A 15,040-nucleotide genomic window follows, 5' to 3' on the forward strand; every position below is an offset into this window, starting at 1 on the left:
TGTGTCTTGTGCCACATCACCGTCCACCCCAATTACAAGTCAATATGTGGATCTGATTCTTCATGTAGCACTTCACACATACATTGCTTGTCTTATGGCTGCCACTTGTATGCTATCACCGTAGATTTGTGTGGCGACTCCTGGTACATGTTCCATTACGCCACCACTGGCTGCATTATTAGGCTCCAGTTTCTCTTCCTGCCTTTCAAGGTCCTAGTCCTCCAAAAAACCAACCTTGTGCGCTGCAGTTTCAAGAAGACCTATATACAAGACGCCCCAGAGTAACCCAGCTTCATGGTGCTGCGCAGTGTTTTGGTCCACTAGGAAGACTTCTGTTGATCAGATGACAAATTCCGGGTCCAGAAACTTGTGGTGGACCAGCAGGCAACCCCTGCACCCCGACGGCAAGCTGCAAGGAGAGCACCCGATGCTGCGAGACTGAAGGTAGGATATTCCAATGTGAAGCACTATACAACAGTGATTGCCATTCTTGGCATATTTTCAGAGGAATTTGAAACAGATTTTGGTTGAGGATCCCACTTTAAAATCAGCTCCAAATTCCAGCGTGAATCTGTTTCCTGTGAATTTATATGGGAGTCCATGGTGAATGTTGAAAAAGACAAGTGAGAGGCCGGGGCCCCACGTGGCGTAAACGCCACGGAAAATAAAAGTCACTGTAAATCTTATCCACAGTTTGTGAAAAAATATGCTCAGTGGACACGCTGCGATTTCCAATAACGCAACGTTTTTGGAAATCGCAGCATGCAGTTATACCTAAGGAAATACCGGCACTTTCCCTATAGGTATAATGGAAGTAGAAAGTCAGCAGAGGAAACCTCTTTGTATTTTCTGTGAAAAACGTTGCAGCAAAAAGCCTTACACTCCAATGTGTCGCGGATTCTGCACCCGATTGAGCCACAGGACCCGCGGCACCAGACTCCAGCTGATCAGCCCATTGTGTCTGGGGCTAACCAGTTCTTAAAGGGATTCTACCATTAAAGCAACTTTTTTTTCTAATTACTACATCGGAATAGCTTTAAGAAAGCCTATTCATCTCCTACCTTTAGATGTGGTCTCTGCTGCGCTGTTCCTTAGAAATACTGGTACTTACCGGTATGCTAATGAGGTCTCGGCAGCAATGGGGACGTCCTTCTTCTTCATCTGCCTCCTCCCCTTGTCTGTCGTCTTCTTTCTTCATCATGTCTAACGCCTGCGCAGTCGGCTCTGAGACCCTGTTAGAGCCGACTGCGCATGCTCAGTAAGGTCCGTACAATCCTCCGGCGCCTGGATGAGTTCACTCGCGCTGTACGGACCTTACTGAGCATGCGCAGTCGGCTGTAACAGAGTCTCGCTGTCAGAGCTGACTGCGCAGGCATCAGACATGACGAAGAAAGAAGACAACAGACAAGGGGAGGAGGCAGATGAAGAAGAAGGACGCCCCCATTGCTGCTGAGACCTCATTAGCATACCGGTAAGTACCGGTATTTCTAAGGAACGGCGCGACGGAGACCACATCTAAAGGTAGGAGACGAATAGCCTTTCTTAAGGCTATTCCGACGTGGTAATTAGAAAAAAAATTGCTTTAATGGTAGAATCCCTTTAAACCTGCTTTCATTCGCCGCCGCTTAGATGCACAAGGTCGGAAAGTGAAGATGAATCGGAGGCAGAAGACCACTTCAAATCCCTTCTCAGTTTCTGTTGTGTGAACAGGCCTGAATGAAGTAGCATTGAGGCAGAACAGACAGTTTACCAGGACGTTGATGGTGTTGCGACACCCTTACCCCCCCTCCCCCCAATACCTGCAGAACGTTCCTTCAATGACTCCCGTCAGACCACGACGTCTACATTTCAATTTTTATTCATCTTTATACATATGGAACATCCCTCTTTATATACACATCAGCTTTTATACACAGCTTTTTTTTCTTTATTATTTTTTTTTACATTTTGCAGGATTTCAGAAGGGTGTTTGGTTAACTTATCACTCGGCATATTATTCATACGTAACAAAAGGAAATGGTTGCGAAACAACAGATAAAAAGCCTTAAAGATAAAGACATAAAAGCAGAACACTTCTAGACAGGACAGGCAGGTGGGGTTAGGGCCTGTACAAAACTATTAGCAATTTGCCCCTAGAAAGGTTTGTCTGGTCAATTTTATTACCACGTAAAACAAAATTTAACCCTAAAATAACAATATACAAAGGGGTTGGACTTCTGGCATGCCTCATTGTGTGCTGAAGCGCTAGGCCTCGGTCATGCTGATGTAACATGGCGTACACATTTTGTGGTATGGATTGTATCACACAAGTGACTGGAACCATTGATACACATAGGGGGGAATTGATAGGGGGGGGATCTTTGGTGCATGGCCTATATAAAGAATGGGAGTCAGGCGGTCTCGTCCTGGCAAATTTACTATAACCCAAATCAGAAAAGTGATGCGAGTCGTACCCACAATCTACGCCAATCCCTGAATCGCCTAGATTTCCATTTTGGTGCACAAGACCTCCTGAGGCACACCAGCATTATTAAACCTTGCACCAACAGGGGTATGGATTAAGATTGGTGTAGGAAGCGCCAATCAAATCCCCCCATTGCCTTCCAGCTATGCCATGGGCTTCCAATGGATGTTTATGGCTACAATCCCAAAAGCTGCCACAAGAAGAATGGCCAATCCCAGCAATCCACAGCACCACTGATAAACCATGTGTATTAGGTACGCCAGTCACCCGAATATCACCGTAAGCAAAATGTGAACAGGACTGTACCGGTTACATCTATTCCCATAGCAAATTACAGACCGAATAGTAGTGCAGCTTGTTTGACCCGGGCCTACGTTTCCACAGCAAGGCCTCATTCTGGCAGTAATATGGTCACAACTAGGAATAACCCTGGAGAAATTGATCTACAACTTCTTTCAGATTACACAGAACCAAGATGAGTTCCCGTTCAAAAAACAGAAAGAAAACAAAACAAAACAAAAAAAAAGCCAATTTTTTTTGATGGCTCAGAAGACTCATGTTAAAAATGTCAGGGAGGGAAAGTCCAAATGGTGACCACTTGTCAAATCCACGAGACACACGGTGTATAGGGATGCGAGCTGAGGGTCCTTGTCGCACAAGACTTCTTTTAGGAGTCCCCTAAAATTCTTGTTCTAATTGTGTCCCCCCCAGCCTAGCGATGACGGAGAAGAAAAGGTTAATGTCTAACAGCAGGGATGGATGGCGCGGACATGCAGGTAGCGTGTAATGACGAGGAGTTCAGGAATGGGAGAACTAGTGCGTGTGGGTGGTTAGAGATCTGCACACATGTGGACGTGCAAAGTCAAGTGGAATGTCCGTGTAACCATATGGGGGAGTACATATGTGCGTGTAACTGCGTCAGGGTGGAGAAAAGTGTATTAACATGATGGTCAGTGTGCACGGGGGTTACTATATACGGGGTGGTCAATACAGACGCGTGCACACTCAGCATTAGGCGGCTTCATTAACCAAAGGTTTCCTGGGAGGCGTACACCATATACAGGAAGCCATCTTCATCCTTCTCCTGCTCATATATATCCAAGATGGCAGAGGATACACTAACCATGCTCCTCTGGTTCACCAGCAAGAAAAAGGCCTGTGTGGGGTTCAGTTGTAGTCGGCGCCTAGGAAAAAAGAGAATATAGCGTGAAAAATGGTAAAATGAACCTAAGCATGGGCAGCAGGAATACTGACAGGCTCCTCATTACAATAAACCACATCACACTGAAATATTGACAGGCTCCCTCATTACAATAAAGCACATCACAGTGTGAAATACTGACTGTCTCACACTGCTCGGATATACGCTGCAGTCCCATAGATAATAGAACAGTTGCACACATAGGGAGTCTATCAGCAGTACATTGGTTACAAACCCAATCCCAGTACCTTGTAGAGATGATGCTACAGTTTTTGTGGGGGGTTCCGAGTGTCAGATCCCTCATATCTAATAGTAATGGCCTATTCTAAGGATAGGCCATCAATAGCAATAACCCCTTTAACACCTACAGACCCCTTCTCAATCCAGTCTCCCTTTAGCCTGGTGAAATGGGGGTCAGAGGAGTCCTGTTCCCTGACTGGTTGGGGAATGCCATCTGGTATATCATGCTATAATAACTAACATGGAGATAGTAACATTTCCATTACCTGATGATCTTCACTAGCTCGCTCATGTTCACATGATCTGGGACCAAGAATTTGGTTTTGTCCAACACCGGCAGCTGTTTTTCTCCCTTGTACCTCTCAATAATGACCTAAATACAGGAGAGGAAAGGTCAGACCTATATAGATATATAGAATGATTCTGTAATGTAATGCAGACGTACCCTAGAGGACAGGACGTGTCCACAGCTTACAATGACAGGCTACCTGCTTTAACCCTTCCCACCCTGCGCTATAACTGAACATCATGGTGGGCGACTGGTTCCAACAAACCGCCATACTATTATGGCACAGTGATAGTGTGGGCAGAGGGGATAGGGGTGCCAGCCAACACCATGTCATTTCACCATGCTCAGAGGTCACTTCAATCTCAGGCTTTAGCCCTGTGAATTTCACGGCAAATAAATATGCAGCACAAAGAAGGGATTGCAACTGCAGCGGGGCGATGGGGTGTCATGGCAGCAAAGGGCTAACAATGACAAACATGTCTCATATCCATCAGCCCAATAGTATAGCAATGTGGGATATCAGAGTACCAAATCCTAGGAATATGCCATAAAAGTATGACATGGGGAATAGACCTTTAAGGAGCAAAAAAGCTGAATTCTTAAAGGTAAGTCAGTCACCAGACTCTAGTACAGGGGTAGGGAACCTTCGGCTCTCCAGCTGCTGTGAAACTACAACTCCCATCATGCTCCACTCCCATCATTCTCCATTCACTTCCATGGGAGTTACAAGAACAGCAGAGCAAGTGTGCATGCTGGGAGTTGTAGTTTTGCAACAGCTGGAGAGCCGTACGTTCCCTACCCCTGCTCTAGTATATCACCCCAGCCCCACAGGTAGGTAGGTTAGGGTCACCAGATCCCAGTATATCACCCCAGACCCACAGATAGATAGGTTAGGTTCACCAGACCCCTGTATATCACCCCAGCCCCGCAGATAGATAGGTTAGGGCCTCTTGAACCAAATGTTGCTTTCCTCTTGTGACTCACTGTCTCACTTGCAGAGAGATCACTTTTTTTGGCAGTACACAAATGGTCTCTTTGGCACAACAAAGGCGAGGTCATTGCTCCAAAGAGATAAGCGACCTCATATCTATCTGTGGGGTTGGTAGGGATGTCGAGTTCTGGGGCAGACTCCCTTTAAGAGGTTAACATAGTCTATCTGGGAACAAGTAAGACGATGAAAACTTATTAGATTACTTTATAACGTGTACAAGGCTCATGTGGTGGAGCGGTCATTACTTTATTAAAGTCACGCTGAGGAGCAAAACACCAAGGAGCGGTGACTTGTCTGATGTATGAAGCCTTTGTGCCTCAGTAGCAGAAGTAAGCCAATCTTATTTATTCCTCAAGTATGTCCATAGAAAGCCTTGCGGTTAGAGAAACTGACCTTGTGTACACAGCCCCATCACAGATCATATAGCCTCTGTATATACATGCCTTATCTCTATAGGTCTCCAATGTCATATCATATAAGCCGAACAATTGACTTGTCTTTGCAATAGATCATTCATTTGCATTTGGTGGGGGTCCAACACTCAGGCCCTGCACAGATCAGCTGTTTTAAGCAGAAGGCTCTGTACACTATGTAGTGCTCTGGCTGAGCCATTATACCTCAGCTCCCATTATAACATAGAAGAGGTGCGTTGTAATAATGGCACCCGGAACAAAAACAGCTGATCAGTGCAGGTACTGGGTGTCAGACTCCCACCACACCAAATTAATGGCCTTAGGATAGGTCATTGGTCAGTCTTGGACAACCCCTTTAAATTCTGAGATGTGTTGCGTGCGTAGGACACCTTTGTCGTGACCTGAAGATGCCCAATGCTCTGTTCCTAGTGCTGGATACTTACAGGGATTTTATTGGGATGTTGCTCGCGGATCTGACGAACCTCGGCGCATCTTTCAGCTGGAAACAAAAAAAAAAAAAAAATAAATTTAGAGATCGGAAAAAATAAAATTTTATTTATTCTTTATTTATATTTATACACAAGAAAGTACAGTGACATTAGGTGTAATCAGTCAAAGATACAAGGAAAAAATAAAATTGAGGTAATAGAGTCAGCTCACGGGAAGCTGCTAGTGGACGGGGAACGCGTGCAGCACCGATCCTATTGAAGTAGTAGGTGCGGTGCAACAGCGCCATCCACTGCATAGTGGTGGTTCTACGGAATTGCATGGTCATTACTATTACTTTCATATAAGTGGCACTGAATGCGTTTTCCGTCCACTAGCAGGTTCCCACACCTGGGGCGATGCTGATGTTGGTGGGGTCGAGGTGTCAGACACCAAAGGACTACATAGGTCATCTGTATCCAATAAGAGTTTGGGTGTCAGAAAACCCTTTACAAACATCACATGCAAAAACCAGAAAATTATTATTTTTTTAGATCCACCCCATCGTCCTTTCGGTCCATTTTACGGGAGCCTATTAAAAGTCTACGGGTCAGTGAAAGAAAGAAAAAATGAGACGATATCAATCATCTTCTGTCCGATTTTCACCGATCAAACTCAATACAAAGCGTGAAACTTTTTATTTATTTATTTAAATAAATAAAAGGGAAAGAAAGCAATATGTCCGTGCACTGTCTGTAGACAACACTGACACACCACATATGTGAAATACAGATGTGTGAATTAGGGCTTATTTGTCAGGGCCTGTAGCGCGGCATAACCAGGCAATATTCTCTCATGACAATCCCCATAAGGGACATGAAGGTGCCATATTGGATGTCATCCAGGCCCTGACTGACTATACAATAGAGAATGACTATTTTACCTCAGGGTGAAGACAAACCCTCCAGCCCGACATAAGATATTAGTCATGGGAGTTCATGTTTACACACAAGACAGAGAGGCCACAGATGAAAATAGCCGTGTGTGGAGGAAGGGCGCGGGGCGTCATGTCGAGCCTGAGGAAGGATATACTCTGGACGGCTGCCACCGCTCGGCTGGGGCTAAATCAGGTGTAAACACAAGTCAGCACTAAGAAGAATACACGATACCAAGGACAGCACAGCAGGGCTACAGGATACAAGGGGGATACAGAAGCCAAAAGCGGGGAAAGAAGGGCTCCATGGCAGTCACTGTATACATGATGGTGGTGGTGGTGGTGGGGCTAGCAGTCCTTGTTTACATGGAGGGAGGGGGCTCTCTGGCAGTCCTTGTTTACATGGAGGGGGTGGACTTTCTGGCAGTCCCTGTTTACATGGAGGGAGGGGGCGCTCTAGCAGTCCTTGTTTACATGGAGGGGGGTCTCTCTGGCAGTCCTTGTTTACATGGAGGGGGGGGGGGGCGGCGCTCTAGCAGTCCTTGTTTACAAGGAGGGGGGTCTCTCTGGCAGTCCCTGTTTACATGGAGGGAGGGGGCTCTCTGGCAGTCCTTGTTTACATGGAGGGGGGGGCTATCTGGCAGTCCCTGTTTACATGGAGGGGGGGGGGGTCTCTCTGGCAGTCCCTGTTTACATGGAGGGGGGGGGGGTCTCTCTGGCAGTCCCTGTTTACATGGAGGGGGGGGGTCTCTCTGGCAGTCCCTGTTTACATGGAGGGGGGGGGGGTCTCTCTGGCAGTCCCTGTTTACATGGAGGGGGGGGGGGGGTCTCTCTGGCAGTCCCTGTTTACATGGAGGGGGGGGGGTCTCTCTGGCAGTCCCTGTTTACATGGAGGGGGGGGGGTCTCTCTGGCAGTCCCTGTTTACATGGAGGGGGGGGGTCTCTCTGGCAGTCCCTGTTTACATGGAGGGGGGGGGTCTCTCTGGCAGTCCCTGTTTACATGGAGGGGGGGGGCTATCTGGCAGTCCCTGTTTACATGGAGGGGGGGGGCTATCTGGCAGTCCCTGTTTACATGGAGGGGGGGGCTATCTGGCAGTCCCTGTTTACATGGAGGGGGGCTATCTGGCAGTCCCTGTTTACATGGAGGGGGGGCTATCTGGCAGTCCCTGTTTACATGGAGGGAGGGGGCTCTCTGGCAGTCCTTGTTTACATGGAGGGGGGGCTATCTAGCAGTCCCTGTTTACATGGAGGGGGGGGGCTATCTGGCAGTCCCTGTTTACATGGAGGGAGGGGGCTCTCTGGCAGTCCTTGTTTACTTGGAGGGAGGGGGCTCTCTGGCAGTCCTTGTTTACTTGGAGGGAGGGGGCTCTCTGGCAGTCCCTGTTTACATGGAGGGGGTGGACTTTCTGGCAGTCCCTGTTTACATGGAGGGAGGGGGCTCTCTGGCAGTCCCTGTTTACATGGAGGGAGGGGGCGCTCTAGCAGTCCTTGTTTACATGGAGGGGGGTCTCTCTGGCAGTCCTTGTTTACATGGAGGGGGGGCGCTCTAGCAGTCCTTGTTTACAAGGAGGGGGGTCTCTCTGGCAGTCCCTGTTTACATGGTGGGAGGGGGTTCTCTGGCAGTCCCTGTTTACATGGAGGGAGGGGGCTCTCTGGCAGTCCTTGTTTACATGGAGGGGGGGGGCTATCTGGCAGTCCCTGTTTACATGGAGGGGGGGGGGGTCTCTCTGGCAGTCCCTGTTTACATGGAGGGGGGGGGTCTCTCTGGCAGTCCCTGTTTACATGGAGGGGGGGGTCTCTCTGGCAGTCCCTGTTTACATGGAGGGGGGGGGTCTCTCTGGCAGTCCCTGTTTACATGGAGGGGGGGGGGGGTCTCTCTGGCAGTCCCTGTTTACATGAAGGGGGGGGGGCTATCTGGCAGTCCCTGTTTACATGGAGGGGGGGGGCTATCTGGCAGTCCCTGTTTACATGGAGGGGGGGGCTATCTGGCAGTCCCTGTTTACATGGAGGGGGGGCTATCTGGCAGTCCCTGTTTACATGGAGGGGGGGCTATCTGGCAGTCCCTGTTTACATGGAGGGAGGGGGCTCTCTGGCAGTCCTTGTTTACATGGAGGGGGGTCTCTCTGGCAGTCCCTGTTTACATGGAGGGGGGGGGGCTATCTGGCAGTCCCTGTTTACATGGAGGGAGGGGGCTCTCTGGCAGTCCTTGTTTACTTGGAGGGAGGGGGCTCTCTGGCAGTCCTTGTTTACTTGGAGGGAGGGGGCTCTCTGGCAGTCCTTGTTTACATGGAGGGGGTGGACTTTCTGGCAGTCCCTGTTTACATGGAGGGAGGGGGCTCTCTGGCAGTCCCTGTTTACATGGAGGGAGGGGGCGCTCTAGCAGTCCTTATTTACATGGAGGGGGGTCTCTCTGGCAGTCCTTGTTTACATGGAGGGGGGTCTCTCTGGCAGTCCCTGTTTACATGGTGGGAGGGGGTTCTCTGGCAGTCCCTGTTTACATGGAGGGAGGGGGCTCTCTGGCAGTCCTTGTTTACATGGAGGGGGGGGCTATCTGGCAGTTCCTGTTTACATGGAGGGGGGGGGGGGTCTCTCTGGCAGTCCCTGTTTACATGGAGGGGGGGGGGGGTCTCTCTGGCAGTCCCTGTTTACATGGAGGGGGGGGGCTATCTGGCAGTCCCTGTTTACATGGAGGGGGGGGGCTATCTGGCAGTCCCTGTTTACATGGAGGGGGGGGGGCTATCTGGCAGTCCCTGTTTACATGGAGGGGGGGCTATCTGGCAGTCCCTGTTTACATGGAGGGGGGGCTATCTGGCAGTCCCTGTTTACATGGAGGGAGGGGGCTCTCTGGCAGTCCTTGTTTACATGGAGGGAGGGGGCTCTCTGGCAGTCCTTGTTTACATGGAGGGAGGGGGCTCTCTGGCAGTCCTTGTTTACATGGAGGGGGGGCTATCTGGCAGTCCCTGTTTACATGGAGGGGGGGGCTATCTGGCAGTCCCTGTTTACATGGAGGGGGGGTCTCTCTGGCAGTCCCTGTTTACATGGAGGGGGGGTCTCTCTGGCAGTCCCTGTTTACATGGAGGGGGGGGGGGCTATCTGGCAGTCCCTGTTTACATGGAGGGGGGGGGGGCTATCTGGCAGTCCCTGTTTACATGGAGGGGGGGGGGGGCTATCTGGCAGTCCCTGTTTACATGGAGGGGGGGGGGCTATCTGGCAGTCCCTGTTTACATGGAGGGGGGGCTATCTGGCAGTCCCTGTTTACATGGAGGGGGGGGGGGTCTCTCTGGCAGTCCCTGTTTACATGGAGGGGGGGGGGGCTATCTGGCAGTCCCTGTTTACATGGAGGGGGGGGGCTATCTGGCAGTCCCTGTTTACATGGAGGGGGGGGGTCTCTCTGGTAGTCCTTGTTTACATGGAAGGAGGGGGTGGGCTCTCTGGCAGTCCCTGTTTACATGGAAGGAGGGGGGAGTCTCTCTGGCAGTCCCTGTTTACATGGAAGGAGGGGGGAGTCTCTCTGGCAGTCCCTGTTTACATGGAGCGGGGAATCTCGTTTGCAGCAAGTCAGGCTACCTTATGGGCCCTGTCTACAGCTGGAGGGTCTCCAGGCCCTACTTCTCATAGGTTATTCACAAGGTCTTCTATATATTTAAGGCAGGAGACAAAGTATACAGGGTGCGGGGTCCAAGTCACATGATCACAGATGTCAGGGCTGGATATTGGGGCACCAAACATTTCATCAATCTGGGGTCTAACATTTTATTAGCTGCCATTCCAGCAATGCTGAGGATTCCTTTGTACTGATGAATATGGCCGGTGATATCTCCTACGCAAGTAGACGGTAAATTATTAACCAGGGTCTTAATCCCCAACGCAGCTGGAAACGCAGGATGTTCTAAAATAAGACAGCGGATAGTCGGCCCCTGTCCATGGGGTCTCGCACAGCTGAAGAGCACACTAGGGGGGGCACTTAGGGAGCGATCACCTATAGCTAGGGGTGTGTATAGAAAATATACCTTAAAGTGATCGCTCCGGATTCCTTACCCGACGAATCACAGGAAACGGAACGTGAATAACAAGGGAATAAACACCACGTGGCGGCAGCACCTGCTAGAATACGTCACCTGCTAGGTGAAAACATTCTGACCTTCGGTAGATTTATTGCACCTCCCATGGCGGTATAACTTAACCCCTCCTGTGCTGGCAAGCCACTAGGTACATGTTCACACATGACCCGATTTATCAGAGGCTCGGGATTATAAAACAGATTTAGGAAAGTTTATAAAAAGAGCAAAATAAGATAATACTATAAGATAAAGTCTCATTCTTAGGTTTTTTCTGACCTGTTTTGTAAGATTCCAGATTAACCAGAATTTCTGGATTACTGGATGCCAGAACAGTGATCAGCGACTGCGTCATGTAATAATCCATCATCATCCATAGTGTTATGATAGGGACAAAAACATCTATGACATCATCCACCTGGATGACCAGTCCTCTCCGTCTAGCCGAATATTATCGGCGTTCCAAATTGTAAGAAGTTGGGCCAAACGGGGTCAAAATATCGAAATAAGTAATTTTCCGATAGAGTCACGATCAGACAGGGATTTTCGTAACGACAAATAACGCGTATTCGCAGGAGAATCCGTTATCTATCGAATAGCGAACATAGATCCACATGTGGATTATCGCCACTTGATGGGTTTAACCCACCGTAATTATCGCACAGAATTCGGATGGATAACGTGATACGTTTTTTTTTTTTTAACCACAACACGGCCGCCTGAAGGGCAACAAGGAATCGTAATCCCAATAACAGCAAAGAGAGGCCATTTTAGGAGATGTCCACGTGGAAATTGTGAACAATCTTGATGCCTCCAACGGCGTCAAATCAGACACAATCCTGTGGGCCAAAACTTAAGACGTGAATTGGCGCAGGTTTTACGCCAGTTATAATAAACTTATCACCCCCAAGGCAAATGGACGAAGAACAATGTGGCGTCTCTTTGGAGCAACAAAGGGCGGTGGACCAAATATAACCCAGAAAACTGGCAAAGATGGGTTAATAAATACCCCCAACATGTCTGCCGCCCATTGTGACAACATATATCCGGGACACGGTGACATCACGCCAAATCGGGCCATCCTATTCTACTTAATACATTCTTTGGCGCTAGAGACCGGCAGCCATCTTGAATTTCTTTGTCATTGGGCGACGCAGGGGAGCTCCACACGAACATGGAGGTCTGACCGTGGCCGTCCAACGCCCTACGAATTTCCGTAGCCATCGTCGTATTCCTAGGTCCACTATTGGAGAACCCCAAAAAGTTGTCCCAAATGGAAAATGTATGGGTTATGTTTGTCGGGGTGACCCTTTAACCCTCACCAAAGCCACCAAGGTGGAAAAATTTTGGTAAAAATGTCATTAAACTATTCCGTATACGCCGGACAATGTCATGGAGGTTCACGATCGCGACGTCCTGCCATAAGTTATTGATCACGACCGATCGATTGCCGAAAAACTTGAAGTGATCGCCTCCGATCACCATGGAGATTGTAGGTATTGATGAAGGTTATGGTAATGGGGAACATTATGGGATATATGGCCCCAGATAGGGCCAGACCTGTAACAAGACGCCATGCCTGGAAAGTAAACACATCATAGAAACAAAGCGCTCACCAAAGCTCCTCCTGTGCTTAAAAGGCCGCTCTGACGGCATCTTGGGCTCTGCTCGTCCCGACTACAGTCCCGGCCAGACAGCTCCTTCAGCTATGTGCACCAGCTCGTGCCGTCTGTCCGCTCCCGGTAATGCCCTCCCGATTCCGCCCCAGCCGCCTCTAGTGCCAGTCTATGCCCGAGCCTCTCTGCTCACTCCGTGCTGAGACGCTGGAACAAACATTATGACGTCATCAAAAGGAGGAGGCCGCCATCTTCTGAATGTGCAGCGCCATCTTATGGTCACACGGGTACATTGCCGGCTGCTCTCCGCCCTCTCGTATTGTTAGTCACTCTGTAGATAGATATTTACACCGGACAGCTGAAACGTTATCGGTAGAGTCACGGGAAAATTGTGGAGTGAAACTGAACAAAAAAGTCGGAAATTTGGTAAAATTGCGGTACTGTCCTTAGTACACTCAAATTCTATAGATCGCCCAGGTACTGCAGAGCCTCGTTAGCGCAGTAGGTAGCGCGTCAGTCTCATAATCTGAAGGTCGTGAGTTCGATCCTCACACGGGGCACAGATTTTTTTTTATTTTTTATTAATGTTTTTCTGACTTCTCCATTATCAAATATTGGCTACTGCATAAAATAATAGGGACACTGACTATAAAAATGAAGTATCAATATAAAAACTAGTCTTAAAGTGGTTGTCCAGATTTTTAAATTGATGTCCTAAGTCATAATGTCAGGTAATCAATATTAGATTGGCAGGGAACCCCAAAGATCAGCTGGTTCTCCATAACAGCGCAAGCTTCAGTGGTTGTCCCCAGAGCGGGCTCCAATCCAGACTATGCAATGGGCCCCACTTACCATCTATAATACTGAGATCTTCTTCTTCTTCTTCGCTCCAGTGCCAATCCCTTATAGCTCTGCTGCTAGCTGTCCCATTCTAATCTATGAGACAACCACTACAGTACTCACTATGGCAATCAGAGTCAGAGCTATACAGGGTGCCATAGTAGCCGTCACTATTGGCCCCTGCACCTCGAGGGGGCCCCAAGGTTCTCTTTGCCGTATAAAACACCACACTATACACTGGGCTCAGGTCCTTAGATTATCTCACGACTCCCATGAATTTTCCCTCCACTGAATGGCTTCACTACTCTCAGGTGGTCCATTTTGTTCGCTCACTATATGGGTCGGTTAAAATTACTCTGTCCACTGCCTTTGAGAGGATTTGTCGGGCGGGCATGTCTACAAGACGTCTTATCTCCTCTATTTATCAGCTCCTATCCTCCCATACTGTGGACTCCACATTGTGCCACCGCTATATGTCTACATGAGAGGAGGTAGCGGGTAGATCTATTTCTCCAGGACACTGACAGATTGTATGGTCTCATGCTCAGAAGTCCTCTCAATGTGTCACTTTCTGAGAGACCCGGTATAAGCTGCTGATTCACCTGGTGACACTAACCTATCTATCTGCAGGGCTGGGGTGATATGCTGGTGTCTGGTGACACTAACCTATCTATCTGCAGGGCTGGGGTGATATGCTGGGGTCTGGTGACAGTAACCTATCTATCTGCAGGGTGCGGTTATATGCTGGGGTCTGGTGACCATAACCTATCTATCTGCAGGACTGGGCTGATATGCTGGGTTCTTGTAACCCTAACCTATCTATCTGCAGGGCGGGGTGATATGCTGGGGTCTGGTGACAGTAACCTATCTATCTGCAGGGCTGGGTGATATGCTGGTGTCTGGTGACACTAACCTATCTATCTGCAGGGCTGGGGTGATATGCTGGGGTCTGGTGACAGTAACCTATCTATCTGCAGGGTGCGGTTATATGCTGGTGTCTGGTGACAGTAACCTATCTATCTGCAGGGCTGGGGTGATATGCTGGTGTCTGGTGACACTAACCTATCTATCTGCAGGGCTAGGGTGATATGCTGGGGTCTGGTGACAGTAACCTATCTATCTGCAGGGTGCGGTTATATGCTGGTGTCTGGTGACAGTAACCTATCTATCTGCAGTGCTGGGGTGATATACTGGTTCTAGTGACATTAACCTATATATCTGCAGGGCTGGGGTGATATGCTGGGTTCTTGTAACCCTAACCTATCTATCTGCAGGGCTGGGGTGATATGCTGGTGACAGTAATCTATCTATGTGCAGGGCTGGGTTGATATGCTGGTTCTGGTGACCCTAACCTATCTATCTGCAGGGCTGGGGTGATATGCTGGGTTCTTGTAACCCTAACCTATCTATCTGCAGGGCGGGGTGATATGCTGGGGTCTGGTGACCATAACCTATCTATCTGCAGGACTGGGCTGATATGCTGGGTTCTTGTAACCCTAACCTATCTATCTGCAGGGCGGGGTGATATGCTGGGGTCTGGTGACCATAACCTATCTATCTGCAGGACT

At 49.1% G+C, this 15,040-nt stretch overlaps 1 protein-coding gene and 1 non-coding gene across 2 annotated transcripts; one reads left to right on the plus strand and one right to left on the minus strand.

Moving 5' to 3' along the window:
- Positions 1-1,842: 1,842 nt before the first annotated feature.
- MAP1LC3A (microtubule associated protein 1 light chain 3 alpha) lies at positions 1,843-12,853 on the minus strand. The gene is made up of 4 exons (XM_075277579.1): positions 12,633-12,853; positions 6,042-6,097; positions 4,172-4,278; positions 1,843-3,648 (listed from the first exon to the last, which is right to left on the minus strand). Exons 1-4 carry the CDS (start codon positions 12,670-12,672, stop codon positions 3,489-3,491), a joined length of 363 nt encoding a protein of 120 aa, XP_075133680.1. The 5' UTR covers positions 12,673-12,853; the 3' UTR covers positions 1,843-3,488.
- A 266-nt stretch (positions 12,854-13,119) lies between these two features.
- On the plus strand, positions 13,120-13,192 carry TRNAM-CAU (transfer RNA methionine (anticodon CAU)). Its single transcript has one exon. It is a non-coding gene; the product is annotated as a tRNA-Met (tRNA).
- The last annotated feature ends 1,848 nt before the right edge of the window (positions 13,193-15,040 follow it).

Source organism: Leptodactylus fuscus, chromosome 6 (assembly GCF_031893055.1).
Source record: "Leptodactylus fuscus isolate aLepFus1 chromosome 6, aLepFus1.hap2, whole genome shotgun sequence".
In the NCBI taxonomy this organism is placed as follows: Eukaryota; Metazoa; Chordata; class Amphibia; order Anura; family Leptodactylidae; genus Leptodactylus; species Leptodactylus fuscus.

What these genes read in the sequence shown, in the direction of transcription:
- MAP1LC3A (XM_075277579.1), bottom strand. Translation starts at nt 12,672, where the DNA reads ATGCCGTCAGAGCGGCCTTTTAAGCACAGGAGGAGCTTTG. An exon ending in TAAGCACAGGAGGAGCTTTG is followed by an intron (nt 6,098 to 12,632) that starts GTGAGCGCTTTG and finishes TTTTGTTTCCAG; the next exon opens with CTGAAAGATGCGCCGAGGTT. An exon ending in GAGCTAGTGAAGATCATCAG is followed by an intron (nt 3,649 to 4,171) that starts GTAATGGAAATG and finishes CTTTTTTCCTAG; the next exon opens with GCGCCGACTACAACTGAACC.